General features: G+C 35.9%; 2 protein-coding genes across 3 annotated transcripts in view; one reads left to right on the forward strand and one right to left on the reverse strand.

Annotated features, from left to right (window-relative positions):
* LOC110031585 (plant-specific TFIIB-related protein 1) overlaps nucleotides 1-6675 on the forward strand; it is a 31702-nt gene extending 25027 nt beyond the window's left edge. The window contains exons 2-3 of the mRNA XM_020734838.1: nucleotides 5199-5357; nucleotides 5436-6675. Coding sequence (XP_020590497.1) covers nucleotides 5199-5357; nucleotides 5436-6155 — 879 coding nt within the window. The 3' untranslated portion in view covers nucleotides 6156-6675. The remainder of the gene's footprint in view (nucleotides 1-5198; nucleotides 5358-5435) is intronic.
* Nucleotides 6676-6769: 94 nt separating this feature from the next.
* Nucleotides 6770-14733, reverse strand: LOC110031586 (dehydrodolichyl diphosphate synthase complex subunit NUS1-like). Of its 2 annotated transcripts, XM_020734839.1 has the most exons (7): nucleotides 14530-14733; nucleotides 13932-14226; nucleotides 12928-12974; nucleotides 12665-12824; nucleotides 12367-12463; nucleotides 7079-7161; nucleotides 6770-6939 (listed from the first exon to the last, which is right to left on the reverse strand). In XM_020734839.1, exons 1-7 carry the CDS (start codon nucleotides 14704-14706, stop codon nucleotides 6932-6934), a joined length of 867 nt encoding a protein of 288 aa, XP_020590498.1. In that variant the 5' UTR covers nucleotides 14707-14733; the 3' UTR covers nucleotides 6770-6931. The 2 variants fall into 2 exon arrangements, with proteins under 2 accessions (XP_020590498.1, XP_020590500.1); XM_020734841.1 differs by lacking the exon at nucleotides 6770-6939 and having other exon boundaries at nucleotides 7083-7161; nucleotides 12648-12824.
* Between the last annotated feature and the right edge of the window lie 7264 nt (nucleotides 14734-21997).

The raw sequence follows: 21997 nt of genomic DNA on the forward strand, positions 1-21997 counted from the left end.
TATATATATACATATATATATATATATATATACATATATAGACAATTGGGAGGGGAATGCAAGCATTGGTTTAGATATTTTTAAAGTTGATATTAGCATATGTAAAACTCTCATTGGTTCTTTCTTTCTCCATCACCTATAAATACCCCCTTTGGGGAAGGATTTCTAGGTTGGCCATTCATTTTGGGGCTAGCTTTTCATTCGCGGGATCTGAAGATTTTTTTTACTTATTGCTTCTAAGCTCTATTACACTTTCTGGAAATATTTGGAGGTAAGGATTCTCCTCATTGTTTACTTATAATCACGAAGAATTTTGGTTTCATTTCTTTGAAGGTCTTTTTTGCGTACAAATGTTTGATTGGTAAATTTATGAAGCAATACATCTTATTTTCTACTTTCATACTTCTATTTCTGAGAATATAATTGCTTGCCTGAAAAATGAAATTACGTTCATACTTTATCAATAAGTTAATTCGATTGAATAAGATTTTTACTGAGAAGTTTTTTTTAGAAACATTAATGCTTGAATGAAATGATTCTGGGTTTTAGATTTTAGAATAAGACAAACCAAAGTTAATTCTTCAAGAGTTAACTGATTGGATTGTTTAGATTCCTCTAAGCTTGAAATTCTTTCTGGATATTTGGATTAACATTTCTTCTTATATATTCTTTTCTTTGAGTGAAAAATTGTCTTCATCTCCACCTTCTTTTATTTCTCAAGTCATATTATTGCCTGAAAGTCTTTGTAGCAGTCAAAGTCTATGGTTGAAATTACTTTCAATGATTAAATCGTGGCTTTGATTGTTGAGCACGTTTTATTTGATGGAAGAATATACTTTCAATTTTGATTTGGAAAGTATTTTAAGATAAAAAAAATTCATAAGTTCATTTCTTTATAAAGTTTAACTTTAGAATATCTCCTGTGATAAGAAGTCTTCTCATTCAATTCTCAAGGATTATTTCCTTTATGCTTTGAAGTTTGATTTGAATCGATTTGGTGGTATATACGAATTTTATTTACGTTAGTGGATTTCAAAGGTTTGTTTATTTTCAGGGTTGTTTATGTTTTATTATAAAGATGTAATTATTCGGTTTAATTGCGGGATTAATCATCTTTATTAAGACTCAAAATATTATCTACATTAGTGACAACTTTACATGCTGACAATTAAATCTACTTGGGGCATCTACATATATTAGACTTAACTTTTGGGTGTTTACATATTTAGCACCCTAAATCTTAATTTCTTTTTATAGGCATTGATCTACTGTGCTTGAAGGGCTCTATAGTTGATCTCCTGATATGTTATGAAAATTTGGGGTATTATGAATGTGAAATTGAGGTAAGTATGCAAAGTGAATAGATTGGACACCGACGCCTCGTAGCAACCAGCGAGATTCAGTATATATGAGAGATGCAGAAAAAATTCAGTATAGTTTTAGTGCAAAAAGCAGAAGAGGGAAGCTCTCAATTACTTGATCTTCATATTATCCATATCCTGTTTGATGAAATGATTCAAAGTTCTATGATCTCAATATCTTCAAGTTCTATGAGCTCAATCAGGACTAGTGCTTCTAATTTGAAAGGTAGTTTCAGCTCTTCAATTGCTTTTAATGGTTTTGATAAAGAGTTTGCAAGGACTTCTGAACGGATACCAAGGATGTTTTAGAAGCCAAAAAAAAAAAGAAGTTGGATTCATTATATGTGGATTGTTGTTGAACTCTTATTTGCATAAATTTGAGATGATTTAATTGATATTTATTTAAGGGAATTACATACCTACTACACCATTATATATATATATATATATATATACATTCATACCACCAACTTCATATGTATTCTACATCTATAACACCTAAATTTTAAAAATAAGTTAAACAAATTCTTTTACATGCTCATACTTAGTTATTAGTCTCATATGTGCAGATCTTCATCTTAATATATTTACATATCTAATACTTAAAAATAAAGTTTGAGATTTTGTACCTACATATCTTACAGCTAGATTTTTCCATATTTACATTTACAACACTTTGTTATTTTAGTCTATGCTTAAATAATATATCTCGTTTAAATGTTCATAATAACGATATTTTAATATCATATTAAAGATTTAGTACTGTATGAAGGCTGTGGTGTTAGATATATGTGAATGCATAAGAGTCGAGTGGTATGTATGTGAATCAGCCACTATTCTTTAATGATTATGCATAAAAAAATATATCTCACCCATAAAGTTGCTAATAACTTTACTTTTGGTATGATATCAAAGATTTGAATACTAAATGAATGAATATGAAAGTTTAGGTGTGAGATATGTAGGCATCTAATAATTGTGTGGATAGTTGGTGAACCTTCCCATTATCACGTCACACACATAATCACTTTCTGTTATTTATTATTAGGACACTCTTTTATGTAAAATAAATCATTTGAGTGTCATAAATGTTAAAATTGGGGTTTAGGTGTTAAATACATAAACACATAGGAATTGATTGATATATATGCAAACCTTCCACATATTCTTGTATACTTACCACAAATGTCATCGTAAACATGTAAAACGAGACAGTGAAGCCATCAATTGACGATCAGTCATGAGGCAGCGATTGAGGCGACAACAGAATGGTGGAAAGAGGAGCTCCAATTGAACTTCAATAGACTTAAATAATATACACCCATAGGACGTCAAGGTTGTTCGTCTGGTACGACGTAAATCCTCACTATTATTGAGGACTTCATACGACTGTATAACATATGATATAAGTCTTAAATTTTTTTGGATTCTGAGATCGTTGTCCGGTACGACATAAATCCTTCTATTTTCTCAGGTTATTTGCAGATGATATGCAAACATAAGTCCTGAATATCTAAATAATTTACAAGACTGAAACATCACATAATTTCCTTTTCAAAGATGTAAAGGCAAATCATAGGTTAGTTTGAGATGTCATTGAAGCTTCTTCAGTATCTTTGACATCTCGTACTTCGTTTCTTTAGATTCCAAAAATAACTACTCTTACTTGAACTCATCCCACTTGAATTTTCCTATAAACAATTATGGAAACTTAAACGTTGAATTCTTGAAGATGAAACTCTGATCTTATTCGAGAAGTTTCTTAGGTGATTTCGGTTGTCTGAGATAATTAACTATAGGGGTTTGACTCTATAGAGAATTAAGAACCCAGATTAATCTAAACCTCGTCTAATCTGTATATTAGATAATGAAATTTGGAGGCTATAAATTTTGCAGACCAAAATAGTGTCATAAACTTTTAAGTTTAAATAGTTAAACCTACCAATAAGCGATACGCTCATCCTTCGGGATGATATGTCATTTATGGTATTATATTTAACCATTTATACTATTAGATATATGAGGTATATCCGGTGTCATCATTTTCCAAAAATTAAAAAAAAATACATTTTTCACAAAATTAAAAATATATATATATATATATTAAATTCAAATTTAAAATCTTATTTTCAAAAAAATATAAAAAATGGCTGACAAAAGTATAGGAATTGATATTTGTATATATTAAAGCATATGTATGTATGTATGTATAAGTGTGTGTGTGTGTGTGTGTGTGTTGGGGTGCATCTACATTCTCTTAAGGCGCAACGATGTCTTAGTATCAATATAGTGTGACCATACATCTCTTTTGGTATTTGGTGTGTTAGCATGAAGATTAAATATTAGTGTGGAATGTGCATGCCTTAATATAAATATTGGTGTAATTGCTTGACCACGATCATTAAGGAATAATTAACATGTTCACACTTGAATACTTCATTAATTTGTGTTATGAATCGGCGGGTATTTTTTACTTTTGAAGACAAGGGGCCAGGGCTCTTAATTATGTGATATTGGTTTTAATAGAGTGTTCATAGGAGCATGACATATTTTAATCATCACGAAGTCTATTGGAATAACCATCCATGGATTGCTTAGGAATGACTTTTGGGCTTTGTTTGGAACATAATAATTAATAAAAAATATTTTCTTACCAGTGGAAAAAATTAAGAAATTTTTTCCTTGGATTTTCTGAATTTATTTCCTAAAAGTTGCTTTTGGGAAAGCATAACGGAAATTGTGGTTGAGAAAACAGATCTTAAGAAGTTTTGATGACAGAAGCAGAAAAAAATAAGCCACTTCGAATGAAGCCTTGGTATGATTAGCATACAGGCATGCTTTCTGATGTGTTGAGGTGGAGCTTTTATCATTATTGGAGCTTATTGTATTTAAAAATTAATATCTAATATCATGCATTTTTTTTTATGTTAATTTGTGCATCTGGGTCATAATATGCTTTCCTACTTGGCCGGGATAAGTCAAAGCAAGGCTGCATTATGGTCAGATGTAAGACTTAGAATGTTTTAGGATAGGCTATCTCTTTGTACCAATTTTGAGGCTTACCTTTGTGACCCTTTTTTTATCTTGCTCTCTTTTTGTATTTTTTTTCTTTAATTTTAGGGGATTTACACAAACTACTCAATTCTTATGTATTTACGTGTATAACACCTAAGTCCTTATATTTACTTATAGAACAGCCTACTATCTAATTCTTAACCAAACATATACATGACTATGTATTTCACTTTAAATAAGTTAAAGTTAACGGTATTCTTGATGCTATTAAGAGATTATTTTGTTATACAAATATATAGATTAAGGCATTATATATGTAAATATATAAAAATTGAGTGTTATTTATGTGAATTCCCCCTTATTTTAAAATTATTGCTTGAAATAGAAATTGATTTTTCCTAGTATGCTACAATCTAATGTCCTATCTTTGCATGAAATTTCAATTGCATGTGCGTATCTTGTGATCCTTAATTTTTATTTGAATTAAAATTTAAACTTTTTCATGTATGGTTTACTTTTTCGTGGAAGATGCATACTTGTTGCATTGGTTTATCTCATCTAAATTTAAGTTACATGCTAGATGTGCATTAGAAACCCTAAAATCGGATTTTGCCATTTCTTTATACAAGCTTCAAATTGCTTTCGTAAGGCAAGTGCTTGATTTTATGGCATTTATATTTCCACGCCATTATGTGCCTCCTCTTTTTTTTTCCTTGAATTTTAAACGATTTTAAAGTGTTTTATTTTGCATTGTATTGTTTTTTACTTGTATCATCATTCAGAAATACCCTCATCTAATCGAGAATTTAATATCGATAATAGGAAATCTCCACAGCTAGTAATCTTCCCCAGAAGGAGATAGGAAAGTACATCAAAATCCTTGGTGAAGCTCTGAAATTGAGCCAACCTATCAACAGCAATTCAATATCAGTTCACATGCCTAGATTTTGCACTCTACTTCAACTCAACAAATCTGCTCAGGTACTTATGATCTAACAATTTTCTAGATCAAATTCAAAATTGCAACTATTTTATACCGCTCAAATCATATATTTTCAGGAGCTGGCAGCTCATATTGGAGAAGTTGTCATCAATAAGTGCTTCTGCACCCGTAGAAATCCTATCAGCATATCTGCTGCTGCTATATACCTTGCTTGTCAACTTGAAGACAAGCGCAAAACCCAGGCTGAGATCTGCAAAGTAACCGGTCTTACAGAAGTCACTCTTAGAAAAGTTTACAAAGAATTATTAGAGAATTGGGACGACCTTCTCCCACCTAATTATACTCCTGCAGTGCCTCCTGAGAAGGCTTTTCCCATGACTGCAATCACCTCCTGCCGTTCATCCATTGCAAAAGCTGATTTGATGGAGGTATCCAATCTTTCAATCCACCAGGAAAAAGACAAACATCAAGAAGCCAAGAAGCCTGGCAAAGCTACAGAAGTCTCAGAGATCGACTTTCATCAGGCAAAACCTAAGGATGCAGAACTCAAGAGTGCCTTGCGAAGTAACTCCAGAGCGTCATTCACGGCGAATAAGGAGTTGTATCAGGGGAGTTTTTGGCAGCGTCAGTTCCCTTTTGGCTCGAGTTCTATGAAGGTAGGCGGAGAGAAGGATCAGAAGGGTGATCAAGCGGTTATAGCCACCAATGAGACTAGGTGTTCGCCATCCGACAGTGAGCTGAAGGTTGATAAAGAGGCAGCAGTTGCGCAGCAAGGAGCTGGTAATAAGAACAGAGCTAGTGATACTGATGCCTCTCATTGCAGGGATAAGAAATAGAGCATTAGTTTGAATTGTTAATCAGGCGGCATGTTTCCTTATTGATTTGTCTGATGATAAATTTTGTTCCAGAAATATGAAATTAGATATTTTGCACTGCCTTCACCTCTGTCAGATTTTTTGCTATAGAATGCATTGTTCTCATTTCAAACAGAATGGAGAAAGAATGATTTTTAGGAACTAATGGAGAATAAGAGTTCATAAACGCAATTCAATATTTAAGTTTAATAATGACGACGCAGTAGTTAGAAAATTGAGTTTCAGTGCAAAGTGATTGCTATATTGAGTGCTTTAGCAATATAACCAGCAGTGGTGATAGTGAGCTTTTTTATTAATTCAATCATAAGTGTCAAAATTACTCCCTCTATTACAACAGAATCATTGCTTTTATAATTCGAAAGAGAAAACCATGACAATTGAAGCTAGCAGTTTTTACTTGAACCTTCAAGATTGACCTGTAGAGGGTACAAAAGTCATTCCACATTACTGCATTCTTTATGACATATTTAGTATAATTAGATAATAAATTGTAAGTCTCTCAATTATGAAAGACTGGCGCATAAAATTTCCAATCATATTATGTCCCTGTATTATACAAAGCTACGGAATTTGGTGAGACGAGTTATAAGCTGTTAAGGAAAAGTGAAAGAGATAATGTAGAGTTGCTTCATGTTCAGACAGTCTGATTATATCTATTGAAGCAGATTAACAAGCTGAAGCCTCAGAAATTCTTGCTGCACTATGCTTTCATAATATTGTTAACATCATCAGCAGCTTCAAGTGCCTGGAAGCAAAGAGAACAGACAATGAATAAATTTTCTTCTCAGGTACCCCTCTCTCTCTTTGCGCGTGTGTGTACATATGCGTGTATTTATGTATAGAAAATATGTTAATGACACAAGTTGAAACAAATTAAGAATTACCATAGTTCTGGTGCTTCTTTGAAAACTGAGAAATTGCTTTCAGAATGGCTCCATATTTCATGGATTGTAGTGGCCCCATATGTCTGTAATATGAATAGGAAAATTAAGTTACAAGAAATGTAATAGACTACATAGAAATAGAGCTAAAGCTCAAAATTCTTATGATTGCAGAAACCTCAAATTTAAAGACCCTGATTCAAGTGAGAAGCTTAACGCAATGACAGTTGGTATGCTAATTTAGTCGTTACTGAAGTAAAGCTCCAGAGAGTCACATCATAGAAGGTTATCCCTTCATGTCATGCGACATGGTCTAATGATTATATGTGAAATTTGAATCTAATTCCATAATAGCTCGAAGAAGGATGATACGGAATAATAAAGGTTAAAAATTTTGATAATCATTATGCCAATCTTCATTTTTTACTGAGCAACGAGAGTAAACTACTCATATATTAAGTTTGGCGCCATCATTTCTCTATTAGGCAGCTTGGGAATTTTTGCGCCATTCAATAAGGTACATGAAGATTGCTAGATTAAAAAAATCGTTTTTTACTCTTTGAAAAGAGTTCTTTCATCCATATTATAATTCATGTTAGATTAGTGTAGGTAGGTTTAGGTTGGAATTTACATCTTTGTTTCTTTGCTTTTGAAATTATCTTGTATCCTATTTCTATATTTAGGAAATTGATGACTTTTTACTTGACCCTTGTTGAATGAATTGAATCAAGATGTTTCTTAATCTCTTCTTTTCAGTGGAATGTGGTTGTTTTTTCTCCCTTTATTCCCCTGTTTCTCTCTTCTCATCCCATTAGTCTACATTAATGGGCCAATCACTAGGATCGAGAAAAAATTCTAATCAATAATAAAACATCAACAATCAATACTATATTGTTACACCATCTATGATCACAGGTGCATTAAAGTTTTTGTAGCTACCATTTGGTAAAACACATTATGCTTTTGCTTTAGTCCCTGTATCAAAGAGTTGAAAATATGTGTAAAAATATCAAATGGTTGACCTTTACTCATAAGCAAAATTTTTTGGGTTGAAAATGGGTTTGATTATTGATGTATTTATCCCAAATTCGATGCATTTTGTTTTCAAACTTAAGTAGTGGTATCAAAGCAGAAGGCTTTGCTAGGAGGTTCATACAGCCTAAGGCTCTCATTTCTTTAGTGCTTTAAACCATGTTTGAGCTTGTTAACGTCTCCATTTTGTATTGGGTTTGGTTCATGTGAACTGATTTGGTCTAGTGTTTTTTACTCTCTGTGATTCGGTTCGGCATTGCTGCCATCCTATGTTATCTATACATAGGAGAGAGGCTTGGTTCAGTTTATTTGTTGTCATATTTTGAATTAATCTTGTTATCTCTGCTTTCTTCCTGTTTCCTTTATGTTTTCATGCTATCAGGGCAGTCCGCCCCTCGACAAATATTCATACAACTTGCTGCTCATTTCTCTCTCGGCTAGATTGTCCGTCTAACTCTTCGGTTGAATTTCTTCCCACATGTGGTTTCACCTCACTTATCTCCTCTGATGGCTGCTTTGGATTTTATTCCAGTATTCAAGATCTCCGCATACCTCTTGGCTTCCTTTCTGCCTTTTGATTATTCAATTTCTTTCTGGCCAAAAATCTCTGAAGCTTCTTGCAGCATTTTTTTTTTCAACTTCTTTGATATTGCCTTTGGTCTCTGCAGCCAAAATGCTATGTTGAGATCAGCTCTCTCTTCTTTATTATTGCAGCACCTATCCCACACTTATTCTTCTTTATCTGAAGAAATCTGCTTACCTCTTCCTCTCTAAACCCTTCTTCACTTTCTTTTCTCTTTGTTTTTCCCATGAGCAATCATTCCAAATTTTCAATCAACATTGAGATGGCCACCAACTCTAGCAATTCTCTTCCCACTGATCGCTCAATCCCTCCCAACTGAAATTTTCGTTAAGCAACATTAAAAATGTTGTCTCCGCTGCTCTTACAACTGATAGTCACCTCATTTGGAAAGTCCAAGTGCTGAAACTATTCCATGCCAATGGCTATGATGTGTTTCTTGATGGTTCATGCAGCTGTCCCAAGAAATTCATTCAAGGTTCTTCTGGAATCAATATCCCCAATCCCGATTATAGCAAATGGATCTTTATGGATCAAAACCTCATTGCTGCCATTTATTCCTTTGTTTCACCACCCATTCTACCTTATCTTCTAAAACTTGAAAACTGCGCAGAAATTCGGACCGCTGTCGAACGTCGGCTCCAATCCTCTTAACCGTTCTCACATACTTAAACTTAAAAATGAACTTTACAATGTATCAAAAAGAGATAGAATCATGACCCAATATCTCTTCGATATCAATTACAAGGTAGATATTCTTGCCACTGCCAAAGTTCTCCTCTCTGCCGAAGATATAATCTTTTAAACACTTAGTGGTCTACCTTTCACCTATCATGCCTTCATGACATCCATTCACACTTACCTCCATCCTATCAGCTTGATGATCTTTATACCCTTCTATGTAGTGAGGAACTTAACTAGGCTTAAGATCTATGTAGTGAGGAACTTACCTAGGCTTAAGATGCACTCAAAGAAGTTACTTCTCTTCATACTAATACAGTGCTGGCTTCTTCTAATCGCAGCAAAAACAGGGGACAATCTATGACCTCATCTAGCTGAAATCAGCCAAATTCTGCCTCCAATACGAATCAGTTCAGTTCCTTTAAAGGGCAGCCCTATCAAGGATCTCGGAACTCATCCAACTGCCGCAAAAACAACATTACTAATCAGATATGCAGCAAAGTTGGGCACTCTACATTCAAATGTTGGCACCGTCATGATCATAATTATCAGCCTACTATTGCCCTTATATTAGATTCTACATCCAACTTCGACTATTAGTGGATCTTTGACAACGGAGCTACTCAACATCTCACCGCTAACTCACATCAGCTTCACAACATCCAAAACTACAAAGGTTTCTATTTGTTGGCAATGGTCAATAACTTCCCATTACTCACATTGGTCAATGACTACTTCCAACTCTAACTCGTAAGCTTATGCTCTTAAATATTCGTCATGTTTCTAACTTAACATACAATTTACTTTTAGTTCATAAATTAACTATCAAAATTCTTGCATTATTACTTTTACCGCTAACGGTTACTCTATTAAGGATGTGCAGACCAACAAAACTTTCCTTAAAGAACCATGCATTCAAGGGTTGTAACCCATTCAACTTCCCCCACCAGACACCAATGTTTCCTCAAATCTTTCTGTCATATTCATTTAGCATATTTCAAATCTGTGGCACTGGCGACTTGTGCACCCCCACCATCATATTCAACAATTTTTTGCCTCTAGTCTACAGTATGTCTAATTCATGTAGCCTAAAAGTAGGAAACTTCATTTTTCGTCATCTTGTACCAGGGCTACTTCACCCCTACAAATTATTCACTACGATGTCTGGGGTTCTACTCCCACTTCTTCTTATCAAAATTCTTCTTATCAAAATTATAACTACCATGTCATATTTGTGGATGATTTTTCTCGATTTACTAGGTTCTATTTGCTTAAACATAAAGATGACACTTTTACTAAATTTCAAGCATTTTAATGTCTTTTTGAAAATTAACTTAATTCTCGAATAAAAATTCTTAGAACTAATGGTGGAGGCGGATGTTGCAACTCTAAATTCAATACTTGTTTATCTCAATTTGGCATTCACCACCATATACCTGCCCAGGCACACCCGAATAAAACGTTGTTGCTGAGCATCTCCACCTTATAGAAAAAGTTCGCACTCTCCTATCTGATGCTTCTTTTCCCACCCATTTGTGGGCTGGCACTTTGCTCACTGCCTGTTATCTCATTAATCGCGTACCTACCAAACAGCTTCAATACAAATCTCCCTATAAAATATTATTTCACAAACAACCACTATCACCACCTACAAATTTATCTTACTCCTAAAGTTATTCTGCTGTCAATGCTTTCCTTGGCTTCGGTCTTATCTTAAAAATAAACTTAAACATTTAATCAAAGAATCTGTTTTTTCCGGTTATGCCCCCTTCCAAAAAGGCTATCGATGTCTTGATATGTCTGCCAACAAAATTTAATTCTGTTGTCACATTATATTTAACGAATGCGTCTTTCCCTTTCAAAAGAAATTTACTCCTGACTCTTCTCACACCCAACCTGGCGCCTCTATACCTCCCCTACTACTAGTTCCCTCCACTGCTTTATCTCCAACCTCCACTCTTAATAATCGCATCTCTACTCCTCTGCCCCTGCAACCTACTTATACTTTTCCTACAATAGACTTGCGCTCATCATCTACTGGCCGCACTTAGCCTCCTCCAGCTGATATTGAACCCCTCTTATCTCTTCAACCCAGCCCACCTATTGCATCGATACCTCATCCTAAGCACACTAGGACTAAAACTCGTAGCTTTGAATCTCGCCACATTCTCCACTCATTCATCAAACTTCCAATGATCCCACCACCTACTCTATGGCTATTAAATATGGACATTGGCGAAAAGCCATGTCATGTGAATTTCAAGCTTTATAAGATCAAGGGACTTGGGAATTGGTACCTCCCCATCCCACTAACATTTTTTATTGCAGGTGGGCCTTCAAGGCCGAATTTAATTCAAATTGGTCAGTGGCACGGTATAAGTCACTACTTGTGGCTCAGGAGTTCAAACAACAAGAAGGCAAAGACTATCTTGAGACCTTCAGTCTAGTGGTCAAACTTTCTACAATTAGAGTCTTTCTAACCATTGCTACTACCTACAAGTGGCAAATTCCACAACTCGATGAATCCAACGCATTTCTTCACGGCGATCTATATGAGAATGTCTACATGCACTAACCTCAAGGCTTCCTTGATCAACTTCATTGTACCTATGTGTATAAACTAAAGAAGGCTATTTATGGCCTTAACCAGACTCCAAGTCAGTGGCATTACGCTCTTACTACCTATGTGTGTAAACTCAAGAAGGCTAAATGTACGTATATACTATAACAATTAGGAAGATTTACACACATACCACTCAATTTGTATATATTTACATATGCAACAGCTAAATTTCAATTTTTACATATATGGGATGCTACCTATAACATGAGTTGGTGTATTGCACCTTTTAAAAGTTAAAAATAATGGTACTTTTGAGGTCATATGAAAGATTTGAGTGGTAGAAGTGTAAAAATATGTAAGGATTGGGTGTTAGATATGTAAATATATAAGAATTGGGTGCTATGTATGTAAATGCCCCTAACAATTAAAGCTCACACAATCTCTGCGTAGCTGCTTCTCCATGCTGGGAATCCTAAATGGCATCTGACAGGTCCATAGACAAGAAGTAGATCAGGCTCAGGTCCACCACATCCTGCAAGAGAGAAAAAGAAAAAAGGCTCAGGTCCACCACATCCTGCAAGAGAGAAAAAAAAAAAAAAAAATGAAATACACCTTTTCATGCTTAGGTAAGGTGGTATGTATGTAAAAATTGGAAATTTAGATATGCAAATACATAGGAATTGAGTGGTATGTATGTAAAGATGATGAACACATACAGAAGCAGGCAACCCACCCACTGCATCTAAAGCATCAGAAATCTCAGTATCCGTGATTCTGAAATCCTTCTCGCAGCTTTCAAGCTCTTCTTTCTGATACTTGGAGCATAAAAAATTAGCTGCTTTTGCCATTCCCCCTTTGTTGTCAGCGAATGACAGAAGTTCTATCGTCATGCCCTTCATTTTCACATCAAAATTCAGGTAAATTAAGCTGAAGCCATCTTTATACAGTAAGTGTTCCAAAATTTATATAGTATTTTCTTAACCTGCTACTTCTTACATTGATAAAGCTGCTCCAGTCTCCATCAAGGCTTTTCTTTAGAACACCTATATGAGGAGATGGTAAGGAGTTACTCTAAAGAATTTGCAGTACAAGTCTAGGAAGATTTACTTGCATAACTTTGCGTTTTCGTATGTAACACCTAACTTTAATTGTGACATGCATGCCACCCTAGCCATGCAAGAAAAGGGTTGTTTCAATTTTTAGAAGTTGTAATGACGGTATATTTTGGATGTGATTAGAGTTGTTAACGATATGAATTTGAGCCGAGCTCGGGTCAGTTCGAAATTGGTTTGTGGCTTATTGTATTTGATTTGGAGAAGGCTCAAAATTGAATAGAGCTCGATATGACTCGAAATGTAACGGGCTGGCTCAAAATTAAGTTATTTGGATCTGTTTCAACTCCGAATATGCTTGATCCAGCTTAAAATTGAAACTAACTCGCTCAAATTGAGTTATTTGTATTCATTTCAGCTACCAAAATATGCTCGAAATTGACTCATTACTTAGCATTATATACATAATTTTTATATAAAAGAAAGTTTATTTTGAGCCAATCTCAAATCAGTTCGAACCGATCCATTTACGGCTGAAAAAAAAAATCTAAAATTTCAGCTCATAGCTTGACTTGTTCATTTCGTTCTGATCTCAATCCAAGTCAAAATTCAAACTAATTTAAGCGTAATTAACTACCATCGAGACCAAAAAAAAAAAAAAAAAAAAAATTCAGCTTATAGCTTGGCTTGTTCATTTCATTGTGATCTCAATCCAAGCCAAAATTCAAACTAATTTTAACCTAATTAACTACCATCGAGCCAACTTCACAGCCATACATGTGATCCAAAAGATTTGGGCGGTAAAATGTAAAAAAAAAAAAAACTAAGATTTTGATGTTTATTATGTAAATATATAAGATTTGTGCACTATGTATGTAAATATATAAGATTTGTGCACTATGTATGTAAATATATAAGATTTGTGCACTATGTATGTAAATATTATACCTTCCATATCATATAAAATCACAGATTTGACTCCAATATTGGACAACCAAAGCAGCAGCTTTTTGACCTGTTTGTTGTCGCTCGCCTCCTGGCTGTCCACCACTACTGCGAGGTGTCTTAGGTTTTGCATATGCAGTGCGGGATTCCGATGGCTTTCTAGCAACCCTAATGAAATAATGTAAGATTCGAATACAGCCCACAACTTAGTCCCGCATTGATAGATTCTGAATAATAGATGAATCATCCACCACCCTACTTCCATTCCCAATCTCATAAGCCAATGTAATTGAAATCTCTGCATGATCAAATAAGCAAAACACATAAAAAAGAAGTCTGAGAAATTTACAAACATACCACACAATTGTTATGTATTTACATATCTGATGATGCCTGAAGTTTTATATTTTTTTGTGACACTTAAATATTTAACATTCTATCAAAAAATACATGTTTTCATGCATAGCTTTATGACACACAGATGTTATAAATATAAATATGAAAGTTTAGGAGGTAGATATGTTGATAAACAAGAATTGTATGATATTTATGTAAATATCTGGAAGTTTTTATCTGAGGAAAACTGGGGGACAGCACAGACGGGAACAGGGAGGGGTGCCAGCATTTCCTTCATTCTACAACTCAATTCTGTGTATCTGTATAGAATAAAAGAAAGCGAATTTTGATTTGTAAGAAGTTCGAAGAGGGTATTTGTATTGAGGCCTGGATGGAGGAAGAAGAGAAGAATGCGGAGGGACAGTAAGTGTGAACGGGACATGCAGCAAGCGCTGACACATTAACCAGAGTTTAGGGATATTTAGAGATTATTTAGTTAAACTAATTATCATTAAAGTAATGGTAAAATATGAAAAATAAACTATATTGAGGGGCATTTAGATATTTAGCACTCAATTCCTTGTATTTACAAATTTGCATGCTTATAAGTGGTTTGTACATGTCGAAGCATATGTTAGCTATTTTGTGGGCTTGAAAGGCTTGACCTTTTGTTTTTAGGGCAAAACTTGGTCATCTTCCCTTGCCGGCCTCACTTGTCGATACGATACGATCGACGTGCTCCCATTCCAAAGTGGTATGTTGAGCTCTCCATAATTGCCCCACGAGGTTTAAAAACCGTCAAACATGAAAGACGTTACACAAGGATTGACAAGCGTCGGTGTGCAACTAAGAGCGGCCTCACATCCACATCTCAATCTTCCCGTGGGGGGACATTATGGAAGGGTCTTAAATCGTACGGCTTGCATTTTGTTATCCCCTTTTTTGACCCCTTTTGTCGAGGGGGAAAGGATTGAGAAGAGCCTCAGGAAGAGATACATGAACTAAGGCTTTGTTTGGTGCAGCTGCAGCTGTGCTGCCCTAAGAAGCTGCTTTGGAGAAGCTGGCTATATGTTTAGTGCAGCTGTGGGGTAGTTGTTTCTGAAAAAATGACTATGTTACCCATTTTTTGTAAAACTGTTTAAAACAGAACTGTGACAACGATATTTTTGATACTTCTGAAGCAGAATTTTACTCTGAAACAGCTCAAAGAGTCTGATCCCCAACTAACTTAACAATGAGTACAAAAAGTGATAAAGAAAAAGGAAAAAAATCATAATTCATGAAACAATAGCCAAAATTTCGTAAATTATCTTTCCAATAGATGTTTTTGGATTCATTACATCTTTTGTTCATGATATTTCTCCTTCAACTCATGCTCTATTAACAGAAGTAAATCATACTTTATATGAACAACTCAAAATATGTAAGCACATTTTTAAGAAACAAGCATTAATGTATTATATTTGAGAAGTTTCATTAATTATAGAAGGCAAGACATCATAAACTATGTTCTCATTTGCAATACTAATGTGAATTCAATCCATGAATAGCGGACATGCATGCCGGTTACTTTATGAGCTAAACATGTAAAAAGTAAACTTCTGCAATTCCCCCACCGCCTGCCCAACGGAAGAAATTACACTGTTCTGTGATGCTTTGTGTGCTGCTATAAAACTTTCTCTTATAGTTGTGTGACCACCGTGACGTCAACAGGGAAATTTGGAGGCCACAGTGGCAGAGCAGCCATCAGGATATCCCGAAAATCCTTGAGCCAGTAGAAAAAAGAACAACCAAATATTGTTAGTATGAAAAGGATTAGTACAACAAATCATTTCTGCCTGGCACAACAAATCTTAACTAAAAACCCCACCTTGGTTGGTATGAAAAGAAATAGTACATTGCCTTGCATTTTGCATACCGAAAGGAAACATAGGCATAACTTTACCAGTACAGGAATGGCAGCAATGGTCGCATGTAAAATACTGAACAATTCATCCATGCATTGCAGCCTTATATCAATAAAATCGCTCTAACCAGTCAATATAATCAAACTTTTGTTTTAACAATTTTTACCACCCACAAATTTCGTATCACATAAGAAATAAATCCATTTACCAGTAAAGCGGTATCGTTTAAAAATAAATCAAAAGTTGTGCAAATATCATTTCATAATGCATTGCTAAAAAAGTTAAAACATATTAAACTGTCCGATCAAACATTGACAACATAAAAAAAACCAGAACTTTCTCCTTAACAATCATGTGAGAGTCCATAAAAAGGGTCGGCAAATTAGAATTAATAATGTTGGCCAAAAAGAGATGTACTAATGATGATACTCAAATGTCTTTTTCAAAGAGCTCATTCCATGAAAATGCAAATTCCTCAACATAAAAAGGGCAGAATCAATACGACCAAATTTAATTCACAGATGAGCAATAGCATTCACCGAAATGCAATCCATCTCAATCCCCGCGACCATCATGTCCTTCACTGGCTCCTTTGTTCCAACCCAATCTCGGCCATTACAGAAGCCACAAAGCATCACATTGTATGAATAAATATTGTGGTTTGGACCAAAATGCTTCATTTATTCAAACAAAATTTAGCTTCTTCAAACCTACCGCACTTAAAAAGTGCATAAATAGTTATGGTATAAGAAACAACATCAATGCAATGATTCTCAGAAATAGATTTACGGAAAAACCTAATGGCTTTTTGATATTGTCGATTCTTAACAAGTTCGTCTAGGATTCTTGAGTGGACATATGCATCAACATTAGGATTACTCATAAGAATTTCATCATAGGCAAAAACAGCAAGTTCAATTCTTCCTAACGTGCACAGACTGCTCAGCAATCCAACATAACTGTAATTGTCTGTTATGAACCCTCTATCAATAATTATATTGTGTAGCTTCAAGGCTTCAGAGGGAAGACCAGCCTTGCAGCAACCAATAATTAAAGGAATTATAATACATAATATCTTCTTTGAATTTAAATCCAACAGTTAATTCAGGGAGCAAACTTACTCTCCATGATGAACAGAACATGAAAGCCGAAGAAGATAGAGTGTACGAATATGGCCCCATTTTTCCTCTTTCGCAGCTACCTTTCATTAGGAGGAGCCACTCACGGAGCTTATGAGGCACGAATTCACAGCCACCTTTCATGAGGAGTTCATTCGTGCCTCACAAGCTTACGGATCAAGCTGCCTTTCATGAGGAGGAGCCACTCACGGATCAAGCATTTTACGATTACCCGGATACAAAGCAGCGGCGAAGAGAGCTCGAAAACAAGGGAAGAAGATGGGTTTAGGATTACCTACCTCGTGCTTCCTGGATCCGTTCTTGGTCGAGGAAGAAGAAATCGCGGGGCCGAGAACACCAGGCAAGATGGCGAGACGGTGCAGGAACAACAGGAAGAGCGCTAGGACAGAGGGCTTCTTTGAGCCAAAACAGGGGCAAATTGGACTATTAGTGAGGCAAAAGCTGGGGCCATAGGGTCGATCCCGTGGCCCGCTTTAGCATCGTGCGATCGCGAAGCTGGGAGCCAAACGCGAAATGTTCGTTGTTTAGGGCCGCGCCGCGTGAAAAAAAACAGCTCCAAACAGGCCCTAAGTATTGGGGAGGGGAGTAGCTGAGACGAAGATATCAATTGTAACAAGAACAAGCCCAATTAAACTTACCTAAGGTCATTAGCAGATTCACCTTTTCCATTCTTTACCATATATATGTAAAGCATCTGTTAAGAATTATAATAGGAAATAATTTATTCCTATAAGAAGTTACGAGGAATAAATTATTTCCTTAATATAAGAAGATATTTACTTTCCTATTTTATATATATTTCCTTGGATTAAGAATCATTTGTTTTCCTATTTTATGTTATTGCATATATCTCATAATAATTAAGATGAATTAATTATTGGAGATATCAGGTGATATATTTTTTCTTTCATATCATTTTCTTTTTATTATTTTTTCTATTATTGGAGTTCATTTGTGCCTCCCAAGCTCACGGATCAAGCTGCCTTTCATGAGGAGGAGCCACTCACGGATCAAGCATTTTACGATTACCCGGATACGAAGCAGCGGCGAAGAGAGCTCGAAAACAAGGGAAGAAGATGGGTTTAGAATTATCTACCTCGTGCTTCCTGGATCCGTTCCTGGTCGAGGAAGAAGAAAGCGCGGGGTCGGGAACACCATGCAAGGTGGCGAGACGGTGCAGGAACAACAGGAAGAGCGCTAGGACAGAGGGCTTCTTTGAGCCAGAACAGGGGCAAATTGAAATATTAGTGAGGCAAAAGCTGGGGCCACAGGGTCGATCCCGTGGCCCGCTTTAGCATCGTGCGATCGCGAAGCTGGGAGCCAAACGCGAAATGTTCGTTGTTTAGGGCCGCGCCGCGTGAAAAAAAACAGCTCCAAACAGGCCCTAAGTATTGGGGAGGGGAGTAGCTGAGACGAAGATATCAATTGTAACAAGAACAAGCCCAATTAAACTTACCTAAGGTCATTAGCAGATTCACCTTTTCCATTCTTTACCATATATATGTAAAGCATCTGTTAAGAATTATAATAGGAAATAATTTATTCCTATAAGAAGTTACGAGGAATAAATTATTTCCTTAATATAAGAAGATATTTACTTTCCTATTTTATATATATTTCCTTGGATTAAGAATCATTTGTTTTCCTATTTTATGTTATTGCATATATCTCATAATAATTAAGATGAATTAATTATTGGAGATATCAGGTGATATATTTTTTCTTTCATATCATTTTCTTTTTATTATTTTTTCTATTATTGGAGTTCATTTGTGCCTCCCAAGCTCAAGCTTACGGATCAAGCTGCCTTTCATGAGGAGGAGCCACTCACGGATCAAGCATTTTACGATTACCCGGATACAAAGCAGCGGCGAAGAGAGCTCGAAAACAAGGGAAGAAGATGGGTTTAGGATTACCTACCTCGTGCTTCCTGGATCCGTTCTTGGTCGAGGAAGAAGAAATCGCGGGGCCGAGAACACCAGGCAAGATGGCGAGACGGTGCAGGAACAACAGGAAGAGCGCTAGGACAGAGGGCTTCTTTGAGCCAAAACAGGGGCAAATTGGACTATTAGTGAGGCAAAAGCTGGGGCCATAGGGTCGATCCCGTGGCCCGCTTTAGCATCGTGCGATCGCGAAGCTGGGAGCCAAACGCGAAATGTTCGTTGTTTAGGGCCGCGCCGCGTGAAAAAAAACAGCTCCAAACAGGCCCTAAGTATTGGGGAGGGGAGTAGCTGAGACGAAGATATCAATTGTAACAAGAACAAGCCCAATTAAACTTACCTAAGGTCATTAGCAGATTCACCTTTTCCATTCTTTACCATATATATGTAAAGCATCTGTTAAGAATTATAATAGGAAATAATTTATTCCTATAAGAAGTTACGAGGAATAAATTATTTCCTTAATATAAGAAGATATTTACTTTCCTATTTTATATATATTTCCTTGGATTAAGAATCATTTGTTTTCCTATTTTATGTTATTGCATATATCTCATAATAATTAAGATGAATTAATTATTGGAGATATCAGGTGATATATTTTTTCTTTCATATCATTTTCTTTTTATTATTTTTTCTATTATTGGAGTTCATTTGTGCCTCCCAAGCTCACGGATCAAGCTGCCTTTCATGAGGAGGAGCCACTCACGGATCAAGCATTTTACGATTACCCGGATACGAAGCAGCGGCGAAGAGAGCTCGAAAACAAGGGAAGAAGATGGGTTTAGAATTATCTACCTCGTGCTTCCTGGATCCGTTCCTGGTCGAGGAAGAAGAAAGCGCGGGGTCGGGAACACCATGCAAGGTGGCGAGACGGTGCAGGAACAACAGGAAGAGCGCTAGGACAGAGGGCTTCTTTGAGCCAGAACAGGGGCAAATTGAAATATTAGTGAGGCAAAAGCTGGGGCCACAGGGTCGATCCCGTGGCCCGCTTTAGCATCGTGCGATCGCGAAGCTGGGAGCCAAACGCGAAATGTTCGCTGTTTGGGGCCGTGCTGCGTGAAAAAAACAGCTCCAAGCAGGCCCTAAGTATTGGGGAGGGGAGTAGCTGAGACGAAGATATCAGTTGTAACAATAACAAGCCCAATTAAACTTACCTAAGGTCATTTGAACCATAAAACTAACTATTGCTATTCTAGAAGATTCACCTTTTCCATTCTTTATAATAGGAAATAATTTATTCCTATAAGAAGTTACGATGAATAAATTATTTCCTTAATATAAGAAGATATTTTCTTTCCTATTTTATATATATTTCCTTGGATTAAGAATCATTTGTTTTCCTATTTTATGTTATTTCATATATTTCCTAATAATTAATATGAATTAATTATTGGAGATATCAGATGATATATTTTTTCTTTCATATCATTTTCTTTTTATTATTTTTTCTATTGTAGGATTCTTGTAAGGGTTATTTATACCTTCGTTCATATCAATGAAACGATTAATTATTATGCTTTATTCCACATTATTCTGACTTTCAACATGGTATCAGAGAAAGGTTTCGTACCCTAGTCACCGATCTTCCTTTGAGAATTGTCGGATTCTCTTCTTGTCATCTCTATGTAGGAAGGGAGGGACACTCATCTTGGTATTTGAAACAATGATTTTTTCTCCTTCTCTCCCTGTAAGCTTTGTCTGTTGGCTGACCCTTCCTGAACCGAGAGCTTCGATTTTGTTGACCTACCGAAAATCTATAGTCGGCATCACCGCAGTCGAGATAGAACATGTTGTGTTTGTTGCGTGATGCGTCCGCAGGAGCCAAACAAATCGAAAAGAAGGGGGTTGTGACAGGGGATCCAGCCAGAGCGACACCAGCGATGCCGCCACCCGCCTCATCATCATCTCGTCGGAGATATCGTTGTCGTGGATTGAACAATGCAGGAAAAATCCATCGTTGACCCTTCCTCCTGCAGTATTTTTTTTCTTCCCTACCAAAGCGTCATGGGGAGCTGCGTTTCCAACCGGCCATCTATCATGCAGTATTTTTTTCTTCCCTGCCCAAGCGTCAGGGGGAGCTGCGTTTCCAGCGGCCATTTTCCTGCAGTATTTTCTTCTTCCCTGACCCAAGCGCCAGGAGGAGCTATGTTTCCAGCCGCCCTTTCTTTTGTTGTTTTCTCTGTTAGCAGAATTTACTGTGTGAGCTTTACATATTTTTTCTTATGCAATCAACGTCAACCGCGATCAACTAAAAGTCAGTTTTCCCGTAGGTTATCTCTTTCTCTGCAAGACTCAAAATTCAGCCAAGCCTGAATCCAGTAAATTCAGCCAAGTTTGAATCTCTCTTCTATGCCGAAACATTTTGCAGACAAAACTCAAAATTCAGTCAAGTCTGAATCCAGCGAATTCAATCAAGCTTGAATATCTGTTCTACGCCGAAACATATGGTAGACAAAACTCAAAATTCAGCCAAGCCTGAACCTAGCAAATTCGATAATTTAAACGACCAATTTTTCTTCACTACTCAGCGAGTTAGGAATTATTAACATACATTCCAAACTTAAAGGGGAGTGTTAAGAATTATAATAGAAAATAATTTATTCCTATAAGAAGTTATTTCCTTGGAGATATTTCCTTTTCTATTTTATATATATTTCCTTGGATTAGGAATCATTTGTTTTACGATTTTATGTTATTTCATATATCTCCTAATAATTAATATGAATTAATTATTGGAGATATCA

The sequence above is a fragment of the Phalaenopsis equestris genome, unplaced genomic scaffold (assembly GCF_001263595.1).
Source record: "Phalaenopsis equestris unplaced genomic scaffold, ASM126359v1 Scaffold000840, whole genome shotgun sequence".
In the NCBI taxonomy this organism is placed as follows: Eukaryota; Viridiplantae; Streptophyta; class Magnoliopsida; order Asparagales; family Orchidaceae; genus Phalaenopsis; species Phalaenopsis equestris.

Coding starts and splice junctions, on each gene's coding strand:
- LOC110031586 (XM_020734839.1), bottom strand. CDS start 14,706: ATGTCCCGTTCACACTTACTGTCCCTCCGCATTCTTCTCTTCTTCCTC. Junction 14,227..14,529: donor TGGCACCCCTCCCTGTTCCC/GTCTGTGCTGTC, acceptor TTGATCATGCAG/AGATTTCAATTACATTGGCT. Junction 7,162..12,366: donor AGCAGCTACGCAGAGATTGT/GTGAGCTTTAAT, acceptor TTCATATTACAG/ACATATGGGGCCACTACAAT.